The following is a 25,808-nucleotide window of genomic DNA, read 5'->3' as shown; positions in this document are numbered from 1 at the left end:
CTTTCTGATCTCTGCTTTTATTTCTGTTTCCTCTTTGATGTTTAAATAATGTGAAAATCCTCACTTCTTGTAGTCGTGGACAGGGTGCAGGAAGTGGCTTGTTGTCTGGACAGTCAGATCTCAAACTTTTGACAAAGTTCTTGTACGACCTTTCCATTATATTGATACTGAGCACACCTACACAGTGCACTATCTCAGGAAACCAGCATCCATCATCAAGGACCCCACCATCCAGACCATGCTCTCTTCTTATTCTTGCTGTCAAGAAGGAGGTCTACGAGCCTCAGGAACAGTTATTCTTTGTCAGCCATCAAGCTCTTAACCCAGAGGGGATAGCTTCATTTGGCCCATCACTAAACTGATTCCACAACCTATGGATTCACTTTCAAGGACTCTACAACTCGTGTTCTAGATATTTGTTGTTTATTATTATTATTTTGTTTTTATTTCTTATTTGTATTTATACAAAGTGTCTTACACACGTTGCTTGTTTGTCTGTATTGTGTGTAGCTTTTCCTTGATTCTTTTCTTTAGCAATCGGTATTTCTGACTTAAAATCCTAGCAATTACCTCATCTTTTGTAACCTGATGGAAATCTTGTCTTATGTCAAGAAATCTATCTTGAATGTGTACTAAAAAGATTCAGTATGTATTAAGATATCCAGAAATTTACAACCCACTGAAAGACAAAATCTTGTCTCAATCTAATTTGGGTGACCCCTTATTTTGAAGTAATGCATCGTGCTGCTGAACTCACAGAATAACCAACATCCTCACAGTATCTATTCCGTCAATCACTCTCAGGAACTTAGCATTCAGTGAGAGTATTGGGTCAATCTTGTCCTATAGAATGATCTCATTATCTCAGAAAAATTTTCTCCGCACTGCCTCCAAGTATATCCTCCTTTAATGAGTCTAGACTATACACATCATTCCATGTGCTATCTCAGCTAAGTCACACACATTTGACGCGCAACTTTCCTCTATTTATACTTCATCTCTTCAAAATAAGGGGTTATAATTCAATTTGTCTTCCAGGATATTTGCTGCAGTCAGTTCTTATCTTGTTCAAGTGCTTGCAGATCTCTCTGTATAACACTCAGTATTCTCACACCATACAACTGAATGGCAAAGTAGGTCACTTCAGAGGACATTAAAAAAAGCATTGCATTGGTGTACGAGCTACAGACCAGTATTGTGGAGTTAACAGGCTACTGTTCCTGATTGGCATCAATGGATCAGTGTTCTTTTGAGGAGCAAATCAACTATTTTTATTTGTCAATAATTCCAGCTTTCCTATTCGGCACTTTATTTATCAAAGTGAAGTTCAGTTTTTCAATTGAGCTGGTGTCTCCTTGACTCTTAGCCCAGGACCGTTTAGATTATCCGTCCAGCCACATGTTTCCATGCGTATTTATATACAAAGCAGAAGGGTCAGTATCAAGTGCAGAACAGATTTCGTTGTGAGCCATGCGTTATGCTGGGCAGGAAGTGCATGGAAATGCCACCACTTGGGAAGTTTTTCTTCATGTCATAAACCATCCTGGCTTGGAAGTAGTTCTCCATTGCTGGCGTGCCTGAATCATGGAACCTTCTTCCCTGGAACACTGTTGCTATGCCATAAGCCGGAACAGTGCAGCTGTTCAAGAAGCTGGCTCACCACAACTTTAACAAGGTGGTGAAAGATTGCCAGCAAACGTTGGCTTTACCAGTGATGGCCAGATCCCAGAAAATTAATGAAGGAGCAATATCAACAGAAAATGACAATAAAGGGAAGTCAGGCAAAGTCAAGTTTATTGTCATGTACACAAATACATGTCTGAACAACTTAACTTACAGTCACAGGCATGTAGCATCATATCAGCCACATTCACAAGAAAAACAAATAAATTAAGCACTGTTTTTACAATAAAGAAAACAATTAGACTAAAAAATCCATTTTGGTGCAAAATAGTTGTGCAAACATTTGACAAATGTTAATATTATAATATAAACAAAGATAGATAGTTCAAGGGCTGTTTATCATATTATGACTCTTCCACTGCCATATTCAGTTTCAAAATCTGTTTCTTGTCATTACTCTCAAATACGTAAGATATTTTAGAGATGCATTTAAACAGAAATGGAACTAGAAAAGAATGGAAAAGTCTACAGTTCTTCCAAGTACTTCTAACTACCAGGCAGTGGATACAAGTGAAATTTCTGTGGATGGTTATATAAATGGGAACAGTGAAGAAAGCGATTATCAACATGGAATATTGTTTCCATTTGAGCTCATTTGAAAATATTTGAGGTGGGTGGGATGTTTGGCTTTGAAATGTTGTTTGCTGCTCTCTGTTGTTTGCTTGGTGCTGCCCTGCAAGTGATTGCTTGGTGGACAAACAAGCTGGACCAGGACAACTTTCCCTAAATCTACAGTCATGCTACTCAGGGACTTGGCCTATCTTATTTTTTTTTCTTTGTGACTGTATGTTTTTCTGAAATTGTAACCATGTGTGCTATGTTCAAAGTTCAAATTAAAATTTATTATCAGAATACATTCATGTCACCACATAAAACCCAGAGATTCTATTTCCTGTGGGCACACTCAGCAAATATATACAATAGTAACTGTAAACAGGATCAATGAAAAGCAAGAACATAGAAGACAATGAACTGCTGAAATGCAACTATAAATAAGTAGCAATAAATACCGAGAGTGTGAAATAAAAAGATAGAGTCCTTAAAGTGAGATAATTGGTTATGGGAACATCTCAATAGATGAGTATACTTATCCTCTTTTGTTCAAGAGCCTGATGGTTGAGGGGTAGTTACTGTTCTTGAACATGATTATGCAAGTCCTGAGACAGGTGTACCTTATGCCTCATGGCAGCAGTGAGAAAAGAGCGTAGCCTGGGTCGTGAGGATCTTTGATGACGGATGCTGCTTTCCTATGACAGTGTTTCATGTAGATGTGCTTAATGGTTGGGAGTGCTTTACCGGTTATGTGCTGGGCCGAATCCCCTACCTTTTGCGGAATTTTCCATTCAAAGGCATTGGCGTTTCCACCAAGTCATAATGCAGCCTGTCAATACACTTTCCACTACACATCTGTAGAAGTTTGCCAAGATTTTTGATGTCATGCCGAATCTCCGCAGCCTTCTAAGGCAGTACAGGCATTGTTGTACTTCCTTTGCAATTACATTTACAGTGGCATGCAAAAGTTTGAGCACCCCTGGTCAAAATTTCTGTTACTGTGAATAGCTAAGCGAATAAAAGATGAACTGATTTCCAAAAGGCATAAAGTTAATGATGACACATTTATTTAATATTTTAAGCAAGAAAACCTCTTTATTTCCATCTTTTACAGTTTCAAAATAACAAAAAAAGGAAAAGGGCCCGAAACAAAAGTTTGGGCACCCTGCATGGTCAGTACTTAGTAACACTCGCTTTGGCGAGTATCATAGCTTGTAAGCACTTTCTGTAGCCAGCTAAGAGTCTTTCAATTTTTGCCCATTCTTCCTTGCAAACGGCTTCTAGTTCTGTGAGATTCTTGGGCTGTCTTGCAGGCACTGCTCTTTTGAGGTCTATCCACAGATTCTTGATGATGTTTAGGTCAGGGGACTGTGAGGGCCATGGCAAAACCTTCAGCTTGCGCCTCTTGAGGTAGTCCATTGTGGATTTTGAGGTGTGTTTAGGATCACTATCCTGTTGTAGAAGCCATACTCTTTTCATCTTCGGCTTTTTTTTACAGACAGTGTGATGTTTGCTTTTAGAATTTGCTGGTATTTAATTGAATTCATTCTTCACTGGCTGCAACACAAGCCCAAAACATGATCGATCCACCCCTGTGCTTAACAGTTGGAGAGGTGTTCTTTTCATGAAATTCTGCACCCTTTTTTCTCAAAAACATACCTTTGCTCATTGCGGCCAAAAAGTTCTATTTTAACCTCATCAGTCCACAGGACTTGTTTCCAAAATGCATCCGGCTTGTTTAGATGTTCCTTTGAACCTCTTGAATATAAATTTTTGACTGCAAACTTGAATTTGCTCTAGGGAGAAACAGTACAAACTCATTGGGTATAGTTCTGCACAAGTTAAAGGCTCTATCAGGATTCTACCACATCAGTGAATCTGGTCTGGCTCCTGCAGTGTGACATATTAACAAAGTCACACAAAAGATGAACTTAACAATGTTAGCCTTGTAAATCTTAGCAGCGGCAACAGGAAGTGCAGAGTCATCAGGTGAGAGAGAAAATAAGTGATGAGCAATAATAAAATACTGTAAGGTCTGAAAATCTGAAATAACATCCCGGAAACACTGGATACTTGATACTGAGAAAAGACAAAAACAAGTCTCAGCCCATTTGTATGAAAGATTAAAAAATTTGAATTTATTCTGGTAATGTTTTTGGATAACTTGTATGGATCAAGCGCTCTTAATGTAATACACTTGATGTTGCTGTTTATTTACTGGAAAGTTAAATACAATTATAGAGTGAGAAAACAATTCCAAAATTAGTCTGTCTTAACAAACAAGTTGTTCTTGCCATTCTTGTAACCTCACTGTTGTTTGGCAAGTCCAGTGGATTCTGGTTAATTGGGGCGCAGTGGGACCAGTACATTTTGGCCTGGTTATGCAGCTGCCCTAATTAGCCAAAGTTTGATGGAAATGGTTAAGATATATAAAAAAGACATGCTACCATTTAATTGAGTTAACAAATTATGTCTTTGAATGAAATACAGAACTAATTTGTGGTTCCTAATAGTTATAGATGGAGCTTTTAATGCAGTATACTTTGCCGTGCTCCTTTGATTGACTACAAATGAACAAAATCAGCATAGACACCTAGTGCAGATAATGGACTGCCTTCATACAATGCTTTTGAAGATTGCAACCGCAAATCTTCATTTTCATTGCAACATTCAAGATGATTGTTGACACCTTCAAAATCTTCATTGTTCCTAACTTGAAGTAGTGAAATAGTTTCATTTTCACTCCCAGCTGTTTCTGGCATCTCCAAGCCTGAATGCTTGAAATTGCAGTGAGCAAAACAATTCTCAATTGTCCTTGTGCTATTTCTCACCAACTATCAGTGACAAAAATCACTGAATATTGAACACAAAAGTACTCACCTGATGCTATTTAAAAACTTTGCTCTAAGCACCATGTAGTGTTTAATGGCCACACAAGTGTGTGCGAATGACACTATCTAGAAATTTTGGCATCATTGTCCCAATTAAGTGGCGTTGTGTTCCCAAATAAATGAAGGGATCCCAGCTTTTTCTTGATTATGTTTTGTTCTTTAAAAGTTGTCCCAGATAAGCTGCTGCATTGATTAGCCAACGGCCCAATAAAACAGAATCAAAAACGAGAAAATCTGCAGATGCTGGAAATCCAAGCAACACACACAAAATGCTGGAGGAACTCAGCAGGCCAAACAGCATCAGGACTGATCTACTGCATTCAGCAACTTCAAACCTAAACAGGAAAAGATTTCATTATTCATCTTCACGTGACCTGGAATTTAGTTGAGTTGCCACTTAAACTTTCTGTTGCCTAATGGCTGTGATGTCCTGATAGGGATTAGTCTGCTCACAAATGATGTTAATCCGCTGAATGTTTGTTTCCTGGAAGGTTTAATTAATCTCCATTGTTTCAAGCTGAGATAATTTACAGGATGTACCAATCATCTAGTTCATCTGCATTTCCTCTGCACCATGCAAATCTTCTGAGTATCTAATCCTTTATATTACAAATTCTCTAAAATAGAAATGATGATGCAAATTGCTTGAAATTTCCTTTACAGCAAAGTGAACAAGATCCCAAAACATAGCAGGAGTAAAGGAACAATGAAAGGGATGAGAGGAATATTAAGGTACCAATGTGATAGAAAAAAAAGTGAAAGAAGAAGCGGGAAATAAATGAAAGAGAGAAGACAAGCGCCATGCATTGATACACATGCTTGGAGTTCTGATCCTATCTCCCGGGTTTCATGGTTATTGCAGTGTAAAGGAGAATATTTGCAAATGGGGGAAGGAGGAGTTTGGATGAGGAGGGCTGATCTGAGAGATTTAAAGAATCTTAAAGAAGCAATTTAAAAAAAAGGAAGATTGATATCATTATTCTTCAAGACTTCTGTTGACAGAGAAGTGTTGCAAGCCAACTGGAAAACTGCCAGGTAGCACTGGGAAGCCCTACTTGCTGTTGATTTTCAAGGTAATTGTGCTTTGGAAGTCTGAACAGTTTCAGAATAGGCTTCTAAGTGGTTTCATCAGAGCAAAGCACTGGGAATCTGATACTGACAACCCAATACGAAACTTCCTCTCTCGAGAGAAAGGGACATGGGAAGGCAGCATGCATGAGCATGGATTTTGTCACCCAGAGCGGAATATAGTTGCAATGGTTTCATAAATGGGGAAAAAAAAGCTGAGTGGAAAAGTCATAGTAGGGAAATTTTGACTGTGGGATAAAGGTTACTAGACAACTAAAGAAAGTAAGTTATAATCAGAAGAAAAATGAACTGAATATCAGGAAGTGAGAGATAAATGAGAAATTTGAAAAAAATCTTGCACAAATAGATGCAAAAGTACTTAATTTCATCTGTTTCGCCTGAAGTGGCAGGGTTCAGGTAATGTCAGAACTATCTGTGTTGTAGCGTGGAAGAAAAATGGTTAATCCAGACCTCCTGGAGGTTGTAGTGTGGATGTCACGTGCATGTCATTTTAATAAAGCATAGAGTTTGAACTTAAATTTAAATGTGTTTGTTAAATTCAAGTTCAAAGTAAATTTATTATCAAAGTACATACATGACACCATACATAACCCTGAGGTTTATTTTCTTGCAGACAATCACAGTAAATACAATACAATAAAATCAATGAAAGACTGCACCCAACAGGACGGACAACCAACCAACCTGCAAAAGACAACAAACTGTACAGATACCAAAAAAAATAAAATAATAATAAATAAATAAGCAATAAATATTGAGAACATGAGACGAGGAGTCCTTGAAAGCAAGTTCATAGGTTGTGAGAACAATTCAGTGATAGGGCAAGTGAAGTTATTCCCTCTGGTTCAAGAGCCCACTGGTTCAGGGGTAATCACTTCTTGAACCTGGTGTGAGGATCCTGGACCACCTCCCTGATGGCAGCAGCAAGAAGAGAGCATGGCCTAAGTGGTGGGGGTCCCTGATAATGAATGCTGCTTTTCTGCAGCAGTGCTCCATATAGCTGTGTTCAGTGGTGGGAGGGCTTTACCTATTAGAGACTGGGCCATATCTACTAGTTTATGTAAGATTATTCTCCACCATACAGTTACAGAGGTTTGCAAAGTTTTAGATGACATGCCAAATCTTCTCAGACTTCTAAGAATTAGAGATAGTGCAGTGCTTTTTTCATAATTGCACTTATGTGCTGGATGCAGGACAGACCATTTGAAATAACAGAGAAGAATGTAAAGTTGCTGACCCTCTCCACCTCTGATCCCCCGATGAGGGCTGACTCACAGTCATCCGATTTCCTCCTCCTGAAGTTAATAATCATCTCCGTGGTCTTGTTGACATTGAGTGAGAGGTTATTGTTGTGGCACCTCTCAGCTAGATTTTCAATCTCTCTCCTATATGCTGATTTGTTCCCACCTTTGATTCAGCCAATGACAGTGATGTCATCAGCACAAACTTAAGTATGGCATTGGAGCTTTGCTTATCCTCACAGCCGTAAGTATAAATCAAGTAGACCAGGGGGCTAAGTACACACCTTGTGGTGCAGCTGTGCTGTTGGAAATTGTGGAGGAAATATTGTTGTCAATTGAACTGATTGGGGTCTGCAAGTCAGGAAATTGAGGATCCATTTGCACAAAGGTGTATTGAGGCCTGGGCCTTGAAGCTTATAGTTTTGAGGGAATGGTAGAATTGAATGTTGAGCTGTAGTCAATGAAGAGCATCTTGATATATGTGTCTTCACTGTCCAGATATTCCAGAGTTGAGTGAAGAGCTGATGAAATGGCATCTGCTGTTGACTTGTTGTGAATGTAGACAAATTAGAGTGGATCCAAGTCACTTCACAATGAGGAGTTGAAATGTTTCATCACCATCTTTTCAAAGCACTTCATCGCAGTGGATGTACGTGTTACTGGATGATATGCCTTGAGGCAAGTTACCAGAGAAGGACAGCCAAGTGATCAGATTTCCTGAAATGCAGTCCAGGCATGGAATGGTATTCATTTCTAATTGTAATATAACAGCGGTCAAGTGTGTTGGAACCCCTTATGCTGCAAGTGGCATGTTAATGATAACTGGGCAGATTTTTTTCAGACAAGCCTGACTGAAGGCCCCAAGAATGATTTGAAAGGCCTTGGGATAGTCTGTTTGTGTTTTGCTAATTGTGGCACTCAATACCTCTAGTTCCTGCTTAATATTGACTTTTGATGGTATGTAATCTGCAGTCAGAATCACAGAGGAGAACACTGTTAGTAAGAAAAATGGTCAGCACGTAATCATTACATGTTCCAGGACAGGGGAACAACAGAGTGGCAACACTGCTGCATCCAGCCACCACAAAGAGTTAATCATGAAAGATAGACCCCTCACCTTTGCTTTCTCTGTATCAGCAGTTCGGTCCATCCAGTGTAACTAGAAACCCTTGGGTCTCATCATACTAACCAGCATGTCCAGACATGGAATGAGCCATGTCTCAGTGAAACATAAAATGTGGCAATTCCTCATTTCCCTTTGATACAGCAATATTCACCTTAGGTCCTGAATCTTAATCTCCAGCGACTGTACATTTGCTAACAAGATTTTGGGTGGAGGGAGTTTCATTCCTCGGCATTTCAGCCCGGCTTGGGGTCCTCCCCCATCTTTTTCTTTCGGCCATAGCAATGTACATTTGTTTGCTTAAAGGTACTGTACCTGCATGTTTGAATGTTAAGTCCACCGAGTCCTTCAGAAATTGCTAGTTCATTAAGATGCTTCAAAAGTATGTTACTTAAATGGATATTACAGGCTGTAGGATACAGTGAGATTAGTTCAGAAGAAGTATATTTAGAAATTTTGTTAGCTGCCCACAACAAGTTGCCATGTTTCACCAGTGCCATCTTGCCAAATTCAGTTATTTTAATGCAAAACATAATGAATATTGTTGTCTTTTGCTGAATACAATTTGCATTGTACAAATAATCTCAAATTTATTCTCTTCGTGTTTCTATTTTCTTATTTTATGGTTTCACAGTCTCCTTTATATTGTAATCTTGCCAACTTGCAACAAAATTTAGACTTCTGTGTTGTGTTTCCAAGAGGGTTTCATTTGACCTCCTGTATTTCAGTGTAATAAGTGTCCCTCAGTTTTCCATTTGTGATACCATTGGGAATGTTACAAGATGTTTAAAGAACTTTTCAACAGCACACATTGGATAGCAATAATAGATCAGTTCCTCTGCTTCGAATACATAACAATACAAAATACTTCCTGGTCCTGACTAATATGGCTAATAGCAAAAAGCTTCACCTAGTACAAGGGAGAAATTCTCCCATCTTACGCCTTTATTATGTTGGTGTTTCATCCCTATTTCCTTTCTCTCCATATTTACAGTTCATTGAATTCCTCCAGCAGTTCGTTTTTTTGATGCAGATTTCCAGCATTTGCAGTCTCTTGTTTCACCAGACTTTGAATTTTTTTTTACTGTCTTGGATTACCATCAACAAATATCATCATAGTCTGCCTATCAAAGGCAAGTAAAGAAACATACAGTTGCAAAGGACCTCAGAGGTGCCTCACTTAAATTTGCTGATTATTGTAAATCCTGCTTATAAAATTTCTGTTGATGGTTATGCATGCTGGTTAGTAGCTTCATGTTGTTCAATGAAAACTAATAAGCTATGTGTTTTTTAGGGCTTGAAGTGTTAGTTTACACTTTCACTGATATAAATTTTTAGTCAATGCATTTTCGTGCTTTGGGAAATTACTACATCATCTTCATTATTGACACAATTTTCCAATTGTTTTAAAAAGGAGCTCGAACCTATTTTTGACATCCATCTGCGGCACCCTTCTTTTTTTCTGGTCACCAATGACTCCTCACCTCACTGACCTACGATTCCTCCCTGGCTGCTATCATGTTCATTTTAAAACTATCATTTTGATTTTCAAATCCATCTTTGGTTTCATCAAAGAGACTGGTTTCCTGCCGAAGCCTGGTAGGACCTTCCTATATCTGTCATATTTGCAACAGTTCTGCTTTGAAGGAGAAGTCTAAGTCCAGAGCTCACATAAAATTGAATTAGCTAATTATTATAAGTAACTAATTTTCTAGTGTTGAATTTCATTTGTGGATGAAGATTGTATGCTGCATGCAGGGTGCCCTGGTGAGCTGAGAAGGAATATACAGGATTAGAAGCCAGAAAGCAGTCTTGAACCAGTGAACAGGTTATGGGAACTGCTGGCAGCAAAGATCTACTCAAAACTACTGAAATTATGAAGGCCAAAATCGGACGAGCAGCCATTCCTTCGAGCTGGTTTCTCAACTCCAGTCTGACAGGATCTGACTCGGAATTTCACATTGGAAATGAGAAATAAATCATAAATGCTCTGGCTCGGATTGGTCCCAAAGCTTGGCAGCCCACTATGAAACTAGTGAAACTTTTAAAGCCTATTAAGTGAAGAATGTCGGAGAACATGGGAAAAGCATTTCAAGATTCTGCCAGTTATTATGGCACAAACTATGTACAAAATGCCAGAATGTGAACATAATAGAAGCAGCAGTACGTAGGCATCCTGCCCCTAATACATGCTGCAGGTGCAGTCTCGCTGTGGCCCAAAGGAAGTACCCAGTTGTCAAGTTATAACAAGCAATTTGTTATAAAGAGATATGCTATCATAGTGTTGGATGATGTACAAATTCAACTGCTATCTTCCTTCCTTCCTCTCCTTCCCTGCTGTTATTTCTGCTTGGTCTACTGAAAAGGATAGATCAATATTTCCACAGTTGCCAGTTTTACATTGGAAAACTACCCAGGAGTGTATTTGCCGGGCATCCTTTTTCTTTGATGATTGCTATTAACATGAATTAAATTCAGGGCTGGGCTACTTAGGGTTTATGATGACATGTTGGGAAATTGTAACCATCGTGCAGCTTTATTTTAAAATGTAAAATAGCAACAAAACATTGATCTGTTAATATGCAGACTCAGTAATGAAACAGCCATTTGCAGTTTGGTTACCCTTAGAACTTAAATATTTCAATTAGAATAAATAGATGGGGAAAAGCACTTCCACAGGAATAAAAGTGTATTTCATATGTAGATCAATAGGTAGATTTGATGAAGTTTTGTTTTTCCAGTGTATTGGATCATGTGAGCTAACCAAATAACCATTCATGAATTTAAGCACTCAAGTACTAGATTTTTTCATATATTGAATAATATTTTGAAATTAACTGAAAGCGATTCTATAGGTTAATCTGAAGCAAAGATTTGTTTATTTTCATGAATCATGCTAGATTAGGCAATTCCACTGTTTACCACATAAAGCGAGAAAATGAATACTGGTAGGGAAGGAGGTGATGTATGTCTATCCTGAATGCTTTGCTTTTCATCAGAAGTCGTATGGAGCTGTTTAAATTTGACTCTGCCAGCTCATCAAATGCTGAAAAATGCTGAATTTTTTTTCATATGTAACAGAATGAGCAGGTATGCATTAGAAGTGGACAACTGAAAAATATGCCAAATCAGATTTTGGTGAGTTTAAAGCTTGAGAGTCATATTTAAAATAATCTATCCAATTAAATTTCAATCAAGGTAATTTGTTAGTTTGGCCTGCCTTGTAGAAAATATCAGTGCATGCCAGGTAATGGGTGCTTGATTAATAGTAGTGAGTTAGTAAAATCACCAACATATCCTTAATTCAAATGTGATTGCTTACCTGAAAATACTGGATGAGGTAGCTTTGTTCTGACTGCATCTTTATCCTTATTTTTGGATGTTCTTTGATTATTGCTACCAATTGGAAATCCTCCTTTATTTTAAATTATTGCTTCTTTGGCTTGGATAACTGGAAATCTGTGATGAAACGCCTCCTCTATGTTAATCAAACGTTTGGCGTCAACTTCATATTTTAAAAAAAAATTGCCAACCTGTTTAATGCATGTTATTGAATTGACCATTTCCCCAACTTGAAAAGTTCAGAAGGGTGTCCTTTTGGTTGGCTGACTAACAGAAGAATTCCAATCATTTTCAATATTCTCCGCTTTGGCATTGGGTCTACTTGATTTATAAGCATTAATTAATCAATCATTTTTTTCTGTGATGATCAGCTTTATTGCACTCTTCCATTTTTCCACTTCTCAAGTTTTTAATGGACAACTAATAGTTGAAATAATTGGTATTTATTATAATTACTGGTGCATGAATAAATGGTCTGTAATAAATGCTGACACAAGTTATGATCTTATATTTGAAAGTTTAAATATGAGGTGCAAAGCCAGAGCGGAATTATCTGCAATTAAGCTTGAATGAGAGTGGAGAGTCATTGAAAATAGAAGTGACTACAGAAATTTATGTCCATCGAAACTATCAAAGGCATGTTTCAGAAGAGGACAGTCCTGACTAAATGTGTACATTAATGAATGTAATTAGTAAGTAAACTGGGGATAAATTTCTACCCCTAAGTGTGTTTTGTTTGTCAGGGAAAGCCACCAACAACTTTGAGGCCTGAATTAATCTATTTCAAATTAATACTGCAAAGCTTTTGAAAGAAGTCTGCTGTGAGAAGATTGTGAACATATTACAATTGCCAACAAGATGTGCAATTGTAACAGCTGTTTACATCAGCCAATAGCAGATCTTGAGTTACATTAGTGAATGGAGGATGCAGTGGGGAATTCAATTCTCAACCTTTTTATTTTGGTGTGTGTGATTATTACAATTAGTGGAGCTAATTTGTGTGATTTAATTGTTTTTGGTGAAGGGAGTTTCTTGGGTTTGTTGATGGTAAGTATGCCATAGTGTTCCACTGTACATAGTAAAATCTAAATAAAAGTGACCAACAAACCCAAAGTATTTGCCATTGAAAGCCATGTTCATTCTGCTAATGTGGTAATTATGAAATTCCTGCATGCAATCTCCTATTTGTGTTCAGCAAACCAAATTCAGAGTTGTAGGATTTTCAGTATTTTACAATATAATTCAAAATTCTGGGGGATACTCAGTACTCAACAACATATATGGAGTGAGACAACTTTTATAAAATACTGCCTCACCTGTTGAGTTTTTATGATACTTTATGTTCCATTTTTATAGTGCTTATATTTCACTGTAATGTTTCTTAAAATATCAGGCAGGAATTTTCAGATAATTCTGGCTTACCTCTACCTTTCATTGACTTGCATTTAAAATACATTGAAGCTAAGATTTCAATTGCCAGTTAGTTAAGTGTGCATTGTTCAGTCCTAGGAGGACACGACACTTGGACTGTATGTGTTGCAGAGGAGGTCACCACTTCCAACACCTATCTGCACTCTCAGTCAGCATTGATATGGTGATGTGAGTCCAAATCACGTATTAGAAAAGGTAGCCAACATGCTGTCTTCCTGGTGTCGGATTTAGTTTTAGGATGACCACCTATTTGTTTGGGATGATCAAACCTGAAAGCCCTGTCCTAGAGCCCAAAGGTTTGCAGGCTGAATGGTCCCATGATCTCCTCAAGGCCTAACAGATATTTTCCTGTGGGGTCCAGCTGAATAACTTGGTGGAAAGGAGCATGGTCCTGGTGGTAAAACAGAGGGGTGGCATTGAACAATCATCCTCTCTTTGGAGGTACAATGAGGTTAAGTTCTACAGGACATAAGTGAATGGTGAAGGGACAGGAATAATAGGTGGATGTTGAAAGTGCATGCATTGAGGAAACAGTGAGGTTAGGTTGGACAGGTTCACAATTAAGCTATAAAAGCCTGTGTTATGTTAAGCTCCTACCTTCCATTATTTTTTAACCAGTCTGCAGCCTTCAACTCAAATGACCAATACATTGTCCTTCACCCATGTATCTGTTTTTGTTTTTCTCTATTGAAACCTAACCAATGACTAACCCGCAGTGATCCATTTTACTGTTCCTTCACTGTCACTTCTGTAGATTCCTAAAGGCTCACCCCTGACCCCCTTGTATTTGAGAGGATGTCTGCTGCTGCTTCTGTGCTGTACTCCACAAAGACTTTTGTGGACCATTCCCAGATCTCAGACTTGTCGTAATGCTTACCTAAGTTAGGGAAACTGAAGCATTGCCTTGGATTTCACATTTGTAGAGCTGACTTGTCATCTTCACTTTTGCCTCATCAGTGAAACGACTTGCTTCCAACTTGTTCTGTTGCCTACCTTCATCTCCACCTTTGGCTCAGCAGTTGTTGGAATCCTCCTCCATACTCCACATCTGTACACCACCCCCTTCGCCAGCTTCACAGCAACTACCTACAAATTGTGGTGGCACGGTAGCATAGTGGTTAGCACAACACTTTACAGTGCAGGCGACGAGGGTTCAATTCCTGTTGCTGCCTGTAAGGAGTTTGTATGTTCCCCCCATGACTGCGTGGGTTTCCTCCCACAGTCCAATGATGTACCGGTTGGTAGAGTTAATCGGTCATTATAAATTGTGATTAGGCTAGGATTAAATTGGGGGATTGCCGGTCGGCGTGGCTCAAAGGGCCAGAAGGGCTTATTCTGCACTGTATCTCAATAAAAAAATAAACTTCTGCTCACCCAAAAGGACTTTCTCCAAATTTCATTCAATCAAAATGAATTCTTACTGATGTACTCCAACAAGACTTCTGTTTTAAGCTCCTCATTCTTGTTTACAAATCCATACAAGATCTCATCTTCCACACCCTGAAATTCTCTGCAGACATCCAGTCTTCTGAATCTTTTTGATCTCTCTATCCTCCAGTTCCAACATCCTGACTTTAATTGTTCCACCATTTGTATCCAATGTTTTCAGCAACCTTGACTCAAAGCTCTGGAATTCCCTCTAAAAATCCTCTGCTTTTCTCCCACTCTCTCCTCCTTCACAGTATTCTTTAGAATCTCCCTCTTCAATTTAATCCATCCTGGTATCTCTCCCTCTGGCTTAGCATAAAATTTGGTTGATGGTTCATTTGATTATACTTCTGCTTATGCACTTTGGAAAGTTTAGTGATGTTACATTAAAACAAATTGTCACAGATAGCCAAAAAAGCTTATGTTTTGCAGTGAATACTTGGAATCCATTTCATATTTTCCTTCCTTGTTTTGCTTAAGTTTAGGTGCAATTTGAATAATAGTTTTATCTTTTTCTTCATGTAGCATTCATACTTCATCACGCCCGATACAAATGGACTGCCTACAATTCCTGAAAGTGTAAGTGCAATAAGAACAAGAACAACCTTTACTTCTCTGGTTTCCCATTTCATGGAGGGAATCTTGGTTATTTTTCACAACAGTTCTCAGTGTCAAAACATTGTAAATTAGAACCCAGTGATTGAGAGTTAACTTCTGTATATGTAATTCGCACAACTGCCACACATTTATCTCTCTGTCTTTAGGGCATGAGGTCTAAATATAACAAATGGCCCGATAAATGTTTTTATTGGTTCTTGAGCAAAATTAATTAAACTTTTTAAATGTTAAAATCAAATTTATTAAGGTTCTCTATTCAAATAGGTAGTTCGTTGAATTATGGTTTAAATGTAATAAATGTTTGTTTACCATACATGCATATGTTATAATCGATTTGATCCAATTCAGTCTCGATGTGGAAAAACTAGTTGTGTGGAACAGCAAGAGGATTGTGCAGTTTCAGCTTCATTATAATGCCGTTTCTATTTAATCTAAGAAAAAGGCATAGAGTAGCATGCAAAAGTTGGGGTACCCCGGTCAAAATTTCTGTTACTGTGAATAGCTAAGCGAGTAAAAGATGAACTGATTTCCAAAAGGCATAAAGTTAAAGATGACACATTTCTTTAATATTTTAAGCAAAAAAACTTCTTTATTTCCATCTTTTACAGTTTCAAAATAACAAAAAAGGAAAAGGGCCTAAAGCAAAAGTTTGGGCACCCTGTATGGCAGTACTTAGCTACACCCCCTTTGGCAAGTATCACAGCTCGTAAACGCTTTTTGTAGCCAGCTAGGAGTCTCTCAATTCTTGTTTGGGGAATTTTTGCCCATTCTTCCTTGCAAAAGGCTTCTTGTTCTGTGAGATTCTTGGGCTGTCTTGCATGCACTGCTCTTTTGAGGTCTATCCACAGATTTTTGATGATGCTTAGGTCAGGGGACTGTGAGGGCCATGGCAAAACCTTCAGCGTGCGCCTCTTGAGGTAGTCCATTGTGGATTCTGAGGTGTGTTTAGGATCATTATCCTGTTGTAGAAGCCATCCTCTTTTCATCTTCAGCTTTTTTTTTACAGACGGTGTGATGTTTGGTTCCAAAATTTGCTGGTATTTAATTGAAATCATTCTTCCCTCTACCAGTAAATGTTCCCCGTGCCACTGGCTGCAACACAAGCCCAAAGCATGCTTGATCTACCCTCGTGCTTAACAGTTGGAGAGGGGTTCTTTTCATGAAATTCTACACCCTTTTTTCTCCAAACATACCTTTGCTCATTGCGGCCAAACAGTTCTATTTTAACTTCATCAGTCCACAGGACTTGTTTCCAAAATGCATCAGGCTTGTTTAGATGTTCCTTTGAACCTTTTGAATAGAACTTGTTGATTAGAACAAGCTGTGATACTTGCCAAAGGAGGTGTTACTAAGTACTGCCATGCAGGGTGCCCAAATATTTGCTTCGGGCCCTTTTCCTTTTTTGTTATTTTGAAACTGTAAAAGATGGAAATAAATAAGTTTTCTTGCTTAAGATATTAAAGAAATGTGTCATCTTTAACTTTATGCCTTCTGGAAATCAGTTCATCTTTTACTGGCTTAGCTATTCACAGTAACAGAAATTTTGACCAAGGGTGCCCAACATTTGCATGCCACTGTACACGCAGCAAATACACTAGATTGGGACTTATAATGATGTTAGTTTTCATGTTAGTTGTAGAGTAACATGGCCCAACTGGTCTATGGTGACCACAGCACCCTCCCTGCTAGTCCCAATTGCCCAGGTTTAACCCATAACTTTCCATGTAAAGAAGTTACCTCTCAGGTCTCTTAAATCTCTCACCTCTTATCTTATATCTGTGCCCTCTAGTTTTGGACTCCCCAACATTTGGGAAAAGACTATGACTGTCCAACTTATCTGTATCCATCATGAATTTATAAACTTCTATGAGGTCACTTCTCATTCTCTTACAATCAGTAGATTAAGAATCCAATGTGTTCATCTCTCCCTGTAATTCAGGCCCTGTAGTTCAGGCAGCACCCTCGTAAATTCCCAATTAATCCTCAAGAAAAACAGAGCTGAAATGTTGAGGGACTAGTGACCTAATTAAACAGCAGGCTTGTATCAGCGAAAATGTGCAGAAGATTTGCTGAAAGCCTTGGAGATGTGCCCTACTTTAGTTTCTGCCATCAGAATGAAACTAGGAAACTGGCTTTCATGAAGCCATGCACAATAGATGCCAAAATTCAATTTCTCCAATAACCATAACATATAACACCATTGACAAGGCTGGTATTTATTTCTATCTCCAAATGCTCCTAAACTGGCTTGCTGGCTGTTTCTTAGGGAAGTTAGAAGTCATCAGCAGCATGGGTTTGGGGTTGTAAATAGGCCAGACCTGCTGAAGATGTGAGATGTTTTTTGCTAAAGGACAATATGAGAATCTGAAGGGTTTTTGATGACAGTCCAGTTGTTTCATCATTTGTGCTGCTAAATACTTGTCATTTCAAAATTTTTAAAATTATTTGAACTAAAATCCTTAATTCTGATGGTGAGATCCATTTTCATGTCTGGCTACTGTAGCTTAGTTATTAATGGTTAAGCCACACTTTACAGTAATGGTCTCCACACTATAGAAAGGATATGGTTGAACTAGACAGAATGAAGAAGATTCACTAGAATGTTACCTGGATTGCAAGACTTTTAGTTGTTATGCAGAGACTGGATGGGCTTGTTTTCCCTCGAGCAAAGGAGGCTGAGAGGTGACCTGACAGAAATATATGAGAGCCATAAATGGTCAACAACATTTTTGCATGGTTGGAGTATCAAAAACAATGGAGCAAAGGTTTAAGGTGAGACGAAAGAGATTAAAATGAGATCTTGGGATACATTTTTTCCAGAATGGTTGATATCTACATTGCTGTGCCAGAGGAGATGATAGAATTGGATATATTTACTACATTTATGAAGTACTTAGACACATATTTAAATAAACAAGGCATAGAAGAACATGGTCTTAATGCGGGCAAATGGGGTTAGTGCAGTTGTGCAAAAAGCTTGGCAAAGACATGATGGGCCGAAGGTACTGTTTATATTCTGTGCAACTTTATGACTTTGTGATTGTCGATTCAGAAATGATGCTTTGTGGCTTAATTTTGTAGTAAAAGATAAAAGTAAAACTAATGAAGATGTTTTTCATTTATAAATATTGAGCAGTATTTAATCAAAGCTTATTTGCCTATAAAAATGTTCCAACATTTTTAATTCAAGCAACGAGATATTCAAATGCAGCTCTTTTATCTTTCATTACAGAATTCTCTCATAATCAGTTTTGCATTTATATTGCAGAGAAATATGACAGAATATTTTGTTGCTGTGAGTGTCAACAATATGTTGCAACTTTATGCCAGTATGCTGCATGAACGACGCATTATCATTACCTCCAGTAAACTTAGCACTGTGAGTACTTGTGTCACCGTATGGGTTACGGGATTTTGTTAAGAAACATTGCAGCTTTTTACCTCAATAGCAACTGCACACAAAAGATTTATTCCTCGCTTTCATTACTGGACAGTGTCAGAGAGAGTTGGCTTTGACTGACTTTTGTATGTAAAAAAAAGTTCAACCTATTCAGAGCCTTCTGAGCTATATTCAGATAAAGTAATTACTGCTGGTTATTGGGAGATAAGAGGTTTTTGACTCGACAGAGCTCATTTAACTGTCTTGTCAATGTACAAGATTCCTTTGGGCCTTTGTGTTCATGATTATCACTTGGAGCTTATACTGTCAAGGCTACTTGAGAAAAAGCAAAAAGCTACGATAATAATGGTTACCTCAAGCAATAATAAGTAAATTCATTTCAGCTTCTGTGTAGCAGCTTGGGAAGATGTAATAATACTGTTTTCGAATAAGGCTTCCAGTGCTTTGTGGCTGAAGAGGAGCTACTTCTGTGATACTTCAAGGCTTTGCTCCCTGATGGAAGAGCCAAGTATTCTGAATGCCAGTTTATAGTACCTGGGTAATTCAAAGACGGCTATTGCTCATCAGCCAAAATAATCAAGCCTTCCGCACCAGATATGCCTTGTGCTTCATTAACAGTACATTATTCAACTTGCTGTAAAAAAAATGGTGCAATTGTCTTCACAAATGAGTGAAGATCCAGACTCGTAATGCACTCCATTGAATGTCTCCAACACCAACATTTTGTAGTATTTCATCTGGCCAAATTCAAATGTAAATTATTTGTTCGGAAGTATTCTTCTCCGTGTGTTAACTCACTTGAACCCTTCACCTCCAACTTTTGTTCTCTTGTATGTCTGGTCATTTGTATTCATGTTGAGAGTTGTTTTCTGACTTTTAAATTGTTCAAATTTGTTCCCACTCTTTGTTTCTGTAGATGACAATCAAGTCTCTCAGGTTTTCAGTATGCTCCTGTCTTCTCTTTGGGGCATTGCTGGTGAAATTTAATCTGGCAGTTGCAAAGCAATATAAATGAGCTATCTCGGCAATTGTTTTGTGAAGATGTGCTTCAAAATGCCAATAATTGCCAATAGGATCAAAAACAAAAAAATGCTTCAGTTTTTGATTATGTGAAAGGCTTTAAAATGGTTCCCTTAGTCTGTTATCTCTACTACTTGTCCCTTGTTACATTTCCTGGCCTTTGTTTCAGGTTTACTACAACATCAGTATTCTATTTTTTGTTCGTACTTGTGAACGGAATGTTTTGCTTAAAGATCATTTCTCAAGAACTGTACTTATAAATATTTTGCCTTCTCTCCCACACTATTCCCTCTTCTCAGTACTTTTTTTTCAGGGAGTATTAACAACAATAAAGTTATCTTTTAACTTAGCTGTGTGTGACAGGTTTATAGCCATTGAGAGAGTCCAATGTGTGATGTCATCCCATGGATATTGTCTCGTTACTGTCGATGCCACAGGGTTACATGAATGATAAGAGCTTGAGCGCTTCAAGGCTTCCCTTGTGGGAGGTTACTCATATCTGTCCTGTAGAATTTGAAATTTATGGCTTTGCGGATTCTTGAATAGCAATTTAAATAAAGTGAGAGTTTTTTTTAGGGTTGAGATTAGTTGTGTTGAATTTAAATATTTGTCGTATTTGTCCTTGCCACAGTTTTGGACAACATGAACAATATCATGGACACATTGATCTTTTACTATAATGTTGAAGAAAATTCATCCTTTTAAAAGGAAAATAAATTTACCACTAAAATGAACGATCAACTTAAATACTTCTGTTGATATTATTTGGGGATTTTAAGTATCATATGATGATTTTGTTTTAAAGTTCAATTAGCATTTCTTCTTCTGTACTCTTTGTTTAAGGATGTTAGTAAAATATGAGTTAAATAATGTACCTGTCTGCAGCTCAAAGGTCACTGGTGCCTGTACTAGGATATTAAGTGGCTGTACTATCAGAAACATCTGTTGCTGCAGTAGTCTAGGGCAGCATCTCAGAAAAAGTATAAATAGGACAGATGAGTAGGGCTAGGTAAGGGCAATTTGGCATGGAAGGGTAGAAGGGTCATTAGTTCTAAGAGAAACAGAAAGATGGAGACTGATGTTAGAAATCATGCCTTAATAAGATAAAGGGAAAATGATAAGAAAGTACATTAATTAAATAGACAGAGAAGGTGAATAGATGCTTAAGTGAAGCATTAGACAGAATGTAGAACTTGCAACCCAAATAGTTATACAAGGGTATGTGAGATCATTTAATGATGAATCACAAAATCACTTTGATGAAATGATACTTGCAATGGATATTAAAATAAGTGCAACATTTCTTGCATTTATAGTAGTAAAAATGATTTGTCAGGAGCAATTCGCATCTCTGGATAAGTGTTGGAGATGTAAATTAATAAAACTGACACTTCCAATGAACAATACTGTAACTGAAACATGATTCAAAGTATGCTGGACATGGAAAGGGAACTAATATTGGATCATATTCAAAATTATTTATCATATTTATCTTGAAATGTATAGTGAAGTGTGTCATTTGTGTTAGCAACTAACGTACTTAAGGATGTGCAGGGAGCAGCCTGCAATTGTTGCCACACATGCCGGCACCAACATCGCATGCTCACAGTGTTCAATAGAACAACACAAGCAGCAACACCAAAGCAACACAAGACAACAACAGTAAAACATGTCCCTTTATGACCCTCACACACACAGACAGGCCCCCAACCCCAGTTTAATCTTCCTCTGGGCCTCCAATCCTTGGCCTTGGACACACAGACATCAGACCTCCAAAACTAGGACGCACCAATTATGGGTTTGACCTTTGGGCCTGGAGTTCTGGACTTGCATGGACCGCCAACCTGGTGGGTCACCAGCCCTCATGACTCCCAACCGTATGGACCTCCAATCTGGGACCTGGGATTGGCTGACCTGGGAATCGATGGTCTCCTTAGTGCCTGCTGCTTCAACCTCCAGCATCACTGACCTTCAACCACAGACTCCAAACGCTGTCTCCTGTCTTGACTCTTCATTTACTTCCCTAGACCTCTAACTCTTCCTCATCCCTGTTTCTTAACCCTTACTTGACCTTTGACTCCCCTCATTTTACTAAAAAGCATCACTATGAAGCTAAAACAAGCAATTTAGTCGGTGGCACAACATTAACGAACGTTGCAGCTCGACACCATCTTGACCAGAAGTTTGAGGATAGAAAATGACCCAAATTAATGCAAGCAAGGCTAGAAAACCAATGTTGTTGCAAAAAAAAACATATATTTCTCAGATAGGGTTTTATGGGAAATTGAGAAGTTGCTGACACCCTCATTGCCATCACTCAGTATTCTCTTAATGTTGGTCAGAAGTGAACAGCATTATATTGTACATATTATCCTATGATAAACACTCAAAGTAAGAACGTCCTGTTGTGCCTACACCAGAATTAAAGCCATTTGAGAAAATATTATTGTTATTCTTCTATGACTCTTCTGAGTAATGTCAGAAGCCTTCACAAAGGATTCAGAACACACTAGAGGAGCTTTTGACTCATCACACCCGTGTCAGTTTTGTGCCCCCATTCTCGCACCCCGGCTCAGCAGCACTCCCAAAATTCTTCAGCTAATGGTATCACTAAAATTTTCTCCCACAGTAGATGTTAATCTCTTTGCTTTCATTAACTACTTTTCATCTTAGCTATCTCAGTGCCAAAATTCTAACTACTCCCTGTGCAAAACAGTTCCTCATTGGACTAATTAGTGTGTGTGTGTGTGTATATATATAATCAAGTTTAGTTAAACCATCAAGCGATGTGTTAAGAGGGCTGGGTAAACTAAGGAATTGACGAGAAGTCTGGTTTGGCCATGACTTAACTAAGTGGTAGATATTGGAGTTGGAGAACGGTAGGACCATCTGGCATTTTGAGAATCAGGAGTTGCTATGGACTAAGTTAAAATATTTAGCATGTATGAAAGATGAATTCAACAAAATTAAACCTAAGCAATAATGCAGGACATGGCCATACTTTTTTCCATCGATGCTGCCTGGCCTGCTGAGTTCCTCCAGCATTTTGTGTGCGATGCCCAGATTTCCAGCATCTGTAGTTCTTCTCTTGTTAATGCAGGACATGATGCAGCTTCAAGTTAATCTTCAAACACTTTTATTTTGTTCTTTTGCTAAAGACAATGTGAATCGTATGTTAAGGAAAAATGAGCCCTACAAACACTTTTTAATTTTGAAGGGGTTGGTATAATCAGTGAAAAGATAGATTTGCAGGGTTAGCTTGTTGGTTCACTGCAATAAGAGTGAGAATGCTGATGTGTGTGAAGCATTTAAGTCTTGGCTGTGAACGAACACTCTGTGGAAGATGTTTTGAACATCAGGTAGTACTCATACTGCATTCAAGGCCAAAGAATAAATCATGATTTTACAACAGTGTATAAACTGACTTATTGCTGTTTTGTGCCAATAGGTAAGCAGTATCGCAGTTTAAAGCCATGTCATCAGTTTTCAAGTCAGTCAACCATGCAGGCTTGTCATATGCCTGTATAATTGTTCCACACCAGGCTTTTTTTAACTAGTCAGCTGGGGCCGTGCATTTTGTCTTAGAGACTTTGGCTGGCCTGCAGCTGACAAGAGGCTTCTCATCATCCTGTCAGACGTATGCTAACCAGAGTGTATCATTTGCAACATACAGTGGCTCCCAAGCAGGTTGTTTCTACATGGACCTGCTGTCAATATGTGTGTGGTTAGTAAGTCCAATGTTACACAATATACAGGATATCATCTTTGCAGAACAGAAGAGCAGGCAAAACAAACTCCAGTCAAAAGCCCTTCAGCTTGTAAACCCATCTCATTTTGCTACTTTTTGTATGGATTCTCAAAACTTCCACCTTGTTTATAAATAAACCATGACTGTTTCCTTGGCCTTGAGGCCTTGTTGAAATAATTGGAGTCAGTTGCCTGAGTTTTCTGAGCCATTACTTCATGGCATTGGCTGCTGAAAGGTTGTCTCCTCAGGGACAAGGCAGCAGCTTGTTTGCAGTGTCCATGTGGCCTCTGAAACTGGTTGGTTATGTCAGGGTTCTGCTGAGAGTTTCACTGGGTCAGGAACTTACTGCCTGTTCATGTTATAATGATTTCTATTTGGAAGTAATAAGAATTACTGCAACTACACTGCATCTATTGCATTACCCACCTGAAAAAGACACAAATTACGGACAATTATATTGTTCCTTTTAAATTCTGGTAAGTCAACTTTTTAGAAATTTACATTTGCATTGATACTAGATATGACTTTTATTTTAAGTTAAGTATATTCATTGTAAATACATCAGGTGCAACCACTGAAATAAACATGAATGAAATTCAGCCATTTCATTTCACCAGATGGACATAAATTGGCCCCCTTCAACGAACAACTTCTATCATACGATCTAATTGGAAATGTGCTGCACTTTAAAAATAAAATATATATACACAATTTGCAAGTGAAGTGAACACAAGCAATGAAATTCACATCCTCCAATTTGACTGAACTTGCTTTCTGTGTCTTTGGCCATCAACAGTGGTACTGCTAAATTAGTAAGTTTATTGGGGATTAATGATCAAAATCTTATTGTGAGAAAGAAGCACAGATTCTGTGATTATATACTTCCATTCCATACTGAAGTACCAACACTTGCCTATGACTGCTCGTCTAAAAAGATAAACACTTCTGTATCCTCTTTGTACCACATACAGTGCATTAACAGGAATATATAATTTTGTATTAGCATTTAAACCGTGTAACTGATTCAAGCTGGTAAATGCAAAAAAGGAAAGGAAAGGTACGTCGCATCCTGAGTTTCTCCGGTCAGTGGACGATTTCCCCGTACGCCTCTCTGACGTAGTGGGGAACTGCGTACGAGGCAAGTGGTTTGCCATTGCCTTCTGCCGGGTGAGCTTCCAAAGAGATCACCAGCTCGTAACCCTGGAAAGCGTGCGGAGGAGCCGGCTGGATTCGAACTCAGGACCTTTCGTCCCAAAGTCCGGCGCTGATGCCACTACGCCACCAGCTGGGGCAGTAAATGCAAAGTAGTTTAAATTTCATCAATGTCGCAGCTGCTTTCCAAATTCAGTCTAAGTTTCCTGGCAGAGTCAGGCTTCACTCCAGAATACACCCAGCTAAATCTCCGGACCTCTGTTGTTTTGAGATTTGGTTGGATCCTGCTACATTTAATATTAGCAACGGTAGTGTTAGCGGTTTGTATGGATCATGAAGTTCAAAATACAACTTTTGCAGGCAAGGCATTTTAGTGTTTTTTTAAAGTATGCATCCTTAACCTAGTGGAAGTTCTAAGAAGGCCTAACTTCCATTCCTTCATTACTTTGGTACAAGCTGCCATTTTGTCTTTTTTCAGTACTTGTGACAATGCTTCCTCGATAAGGATTCAATAGGGAATACTTGGATTTGGGCTGAGCAGCAACTTCTGGCAACGTCATATTTTACAAAATGGGATTGCAATTTGAACATGATGTTGTCCTGACTTTGTAACTTCAAATACTGTCAGTGGCAGACCTTGTGGGATAGGGAGACACTGTCCAATTGATGGTGATAAGTAGTCCATTCATTGTTATAGTGGAGAAGTGAGTTCTTTTTTAATTCTACTATACAAAATAATATCAGAACACTCTAATTTTGTTTTACTTTACTCAGTATCATGATTTTAATGAAATATTATGAAATACAATTTATGTAAAATGAAAGCAACACACATCAAAGTTGCTGGTGAACGCAGCAAGCCAGGCAGCATCTATAGGAAGAGGCGCAGTCGACGTTTCAGGCCGAGACCTTGTCCTGACGAAGGGTCTCGGCCTGAAACGTCGACTGCGCCTCTTCCTATAGATGCTGCCTGGCTTGCTGCGTTCACCAGCAACTTTGATGTGTGTTGCTTGAATTTCCAGCATCTGCAGAATTCCTGTTGTTTGTATGTAAAATGAAATGTTGGCAGAACAAAGCTCTGAGAGAGGAC

General features: G+C 38.4%; 1 protein-coding gene across 3 annotated transcripts in view; it reads left to right on the top strand.

Moving 5' to 3' along the window:
• Positions 1 to 25,808, top strand: part of dennd1b (DENN/MADD domain containing 1B) — a 330,960-nt gene that overhangs the window by 206,409 nt on the left and 98,743 nt on the right. Inside the window, exons 8-10 of one of the 3 annotated variants that reach the window (XM_063063864.1) lie at positions 11,661 to 11,717; positions 15,306 to 15,359; positions 18,667 to 18,777. The exons of 1 other annotated variant lie outside the window; for it this stretch is intronic. In XM_063063864.1, the coding sequence (XP_062919934.1) occupies positions 11,661 to 11,717; positions 15,306 to 15,359; positions 18,667 to 18,777 (222 nt within the window). The remainder of the gene's footprint in view (positions 1 to 11,660; positions 11,718 to 15,305; positions 15,360 to 18,666; positions 18,778 to 25,808) is intronic. One more of the 3 variants, XM_063063865.1, reaches the window with a different exon arrangement.

This window comes from Mobula hypostoma, chromosome 12 (assembly GCF_963921235.1).
Source record: "Mobula hypostoma chromosome 12, sMobHyp1.1, whole genome shotgun sequence".
NCBI lineage: Eukaryota > Metazoa > Chordata > Chondrichthyes > Myliobatiformes > Myliobatidae > Mobula > Mobula hypostoma.
This window is presented reverse-complemented; position numbering and strand designations above follow the sequence as displayed.